Source organism: Acyrthosiphon pisum, chromosome A1 (genome assembly GCF_005508785.2).
Source record: "Acyrthosiphon pisum isolate AL4f chromosome A1, pea_aphid_22Mar2018_4r6ur, whole genome shotgun sequence".
In the NCBI taxonomy this organism is placed as follows: Eukaryota; Metazoa; Arthropoda; class Insecta; order Hemiptera; family Aphididae; genus Acyrthosiphon; species Acyrthosiphon pisum.
The window spans coordinates 133,748,821-133,751,754 of NC_042494.1; the positions used below are offsets into that span (position 1 = coordinate 133,748,821).

The window sequence follows — 2,934 nt, forward strand, 5'->3', positions numbered from 1 at the left end:
AACAAATGTTATATTAAGTTCTTTAAAATGTTTAAATGCTGATAACCAACGTTCTTCGAGTGATATGTTATGCCATTATTCACTTTGTTCTTTAAAATATTTTTCAAACATTTTAAATTGATCAAAAAAATTGTTTTCTTCAATACAAATTGTATTACAAGTTTTAGTTAATAATCGTATTGAATTCTTTGCATTACTCCAAGTGACAATTATTTTTGGAATGAGGTCACCCATAACAAATCTTTTAATTCGAAATTATGATGGTTCGATTCAGACCAATTGTAAATGTAATCATAGCAAATTTCATAAAAACGATCACATTTACTGTCAAAATATCGTTTATTTATGTGTCCTTTTTTTTCAATTTCCTTTAATAGGTTTTCAACTTTAGTTGGAAAAAATGTTTCTTCTATTTTATTCTTAATTATATTTAATACATTTTCAACAAGCATCATAATTTCAATAGCTGATAAATGTTGGCTCTCAATTTTCTTAATTTAACAACTAACAAGTAATAATTCTTAAATTGGCATGATACAAATTTTAACCACAAAAAAGAAGTTTCATTTTCAAAAAAACATTTTAGAACAGTTGAACATGTATTTTGGGACAAAAAATACGATTTAAACCCACTCTAAATGGATATAATTCTGTCTATAGCTGGATATAATGAAAGCCACCTAGTTTTGAAATGTGATAACAAATCATTATATTGTACATCTGCAAAATCACAGAACTCTTTTAGACTTTCTACACAAACAGTACCTATATATATATATATGAAAGTATTCATATATTTTGCAACCATCGCTTTCAACATTAATTGGAAATGAATCTGCAGCTTGTTGTATAGCGTTATGAATTATGTGTGCAAAACATCCCATATCAAGTATATTTCGATCTAATGATTTTTTCAACTTAATAAAAACATTATTTTTATCATGTCTAAAAATTCCTCCAAAATTAGTATTTGAATTGTGTTTATTTATAACTATATCTTGTATATATTTTGTTCAAAAATATCTCAGATCTTACTTGTAATTTTTTTCCATCAAATGTCTAATAAAAGATAAAATAAATTATTGAAGTCTCATTCCGGGACAATATGCTGTCCTGAAAGACATTATCGGGACACTGGGACGCCATACTCAAAACCGGTACTGTCCCGGCCAAACTAGGACGTATGGTAACCCCATAATATTACAATTAATTTATTATTATTATATTGCTAAGTATAATGTTTTTTAAGTATATTTACATATATAAATGTGCTGAAGTTTAATAAGTGGCCCGAACTCATTGCTCTTATTAGTATATTTGACTAAGCAGTATACATTATGCATTAACTATTTAAATGTATTATGTAGTTTATCCTTAGTATATGTACATTGTACAACTAATAGATATTTTATAATATATTTAAATAGTTATATTGATAAACTTGAATTATTTGTTCTAGAAAAAACAACATATTCAAGATGAGTATTTTTAATCTTGAAAAAATGGTGGGAACCATTGATAAACTTAGTACTTCTCTAGATGTAATGTTATGTTGCAAAGATAGTGAAGGTGGACAAGAAATATTAGAAACGTGTGAACAATTAGATAGTTTAATTATGTCATTTGACGATCAGATTAGTATTCTCAAAGATGCTCTAATCAAAGAGAAAAACGCCCGTCAATCGGTTAGTTAATTTTAATAATAATATTTAATATACTTTTTTGGGTGCTAATCTATTTGCGGTCTACTGGAAAAAAATGTTAAAATAACAAAATTTACCATATTATAGATAGAGTACCTATAATAAAATATTCATTATGTATCGATACATATTAAGCATATAATATAATATATTAGTAATATAGAATCTAATACTGCACTTTTTTTCATCTTATTTGTAAACAAATATTTTTGTTGACTGATTACTGACGACAGTAACATTATCAGCAATATACATATATAAGTGCACACTTTATTCTATACCTGTATATTTCTAACTATTAAACAATAATTATTTCTACCTGGCACTTGAGAAATATGGATTAATTATGTAATACTAGTAGGCTCGGTAGACTGCAGATAGATTGTCCAGATACTTAATAGCTCGTTTTTTTGTTCTTGTAACATGGTATTTTTTTTAGTCATTTCAAAGACAGTTGGATGAATTGAAAACAATTGAGGAAAGATGTAACCACATGATAGTTTATATCCAATTAAATACTGAACTTGAAACTCAGCAGTATAATCAAAATCATGAAATAAAAGAATTTAAAGGAAATAATTCAAATAATATGGCTAATATTTCAATGTCACCTGTTCCAAAGTGGAAAGATGGTCATTCTCTATCTGAGAACACTATACACCATACTACTATGTCAAATGGTACAATAATGAGTAACAGTATGCTGGGACAGTCTTTAAAATCTCAGGCTGCTAAACAAGTTCTTGATATTCCACTTCTAAAATCTGTTAACAACGATGAAATGGATTCTGTTCCAAAGTAAGAACATTATTATAGTCATTATTCAGAAGATACATTTTCCATGTATTGTCTCTATCTTTCAAAGATATTAGGTATAAGACAAATTTATATTCAGCAGGATCCATTTTATATTGTTAATTTTAATATAAGGATAAATTGACCTATTATCAAATATAAAGTTAAGAATATTGTACAGGCATTTTGTAAGCTTTCGTTAATATTTCAAATTGTTATAACTCACTTTAATATTAATTAAAATTAAAATAAAATCCTACAAGATGAACTGAATAATATTCTTACTTTTAAATTTGATGTAAGGTAGAATTGAATTCACCATTATATTGAAACCAACAACACAAAATAGATTCTTCTGCACATGTTTTAAATATTATACATTTGTATGATGGAGACATCACATGTAGGTGTTGTTTACCTATTCAGCAATTATTTT

General features: G+C 26.4%; 2 protein-coding genes across 2 annotated transcripts in view; both read left to right on the top strand.

Moving 5' to 3' along the window:
• Positions 1 to 2,535, top strand: part of LOC100574475 — a 3,296-nt gene extending 761 nt beyond the window's left edge. The window contains exons 2-3 of the mRNA XM_003240418.4: positions 1,460 to 1,685; positions 2,143 to 2,535. Coding sequence (XP_003240466.1) covers positions 1,479 to 1,685; positions 2,143 to 2,505 — 570 coding nt within the window. The 5' untranslated portion in view covers positions 1,460 to 1,478 and the 3' untranslated portion in view covers positions 2,506 to 2,535. The remainder of the gene's footprint in view (positions 1 to 1,459; positions 1,686 to 2,142) is intronic.
• Ska1 (spindle and KT associated 1) overlaps positions 1 to 2,934 on the top strand; it is a 9,829-nt gene that overhangs the window by 761 nt on the left and 6,134 nt on the right.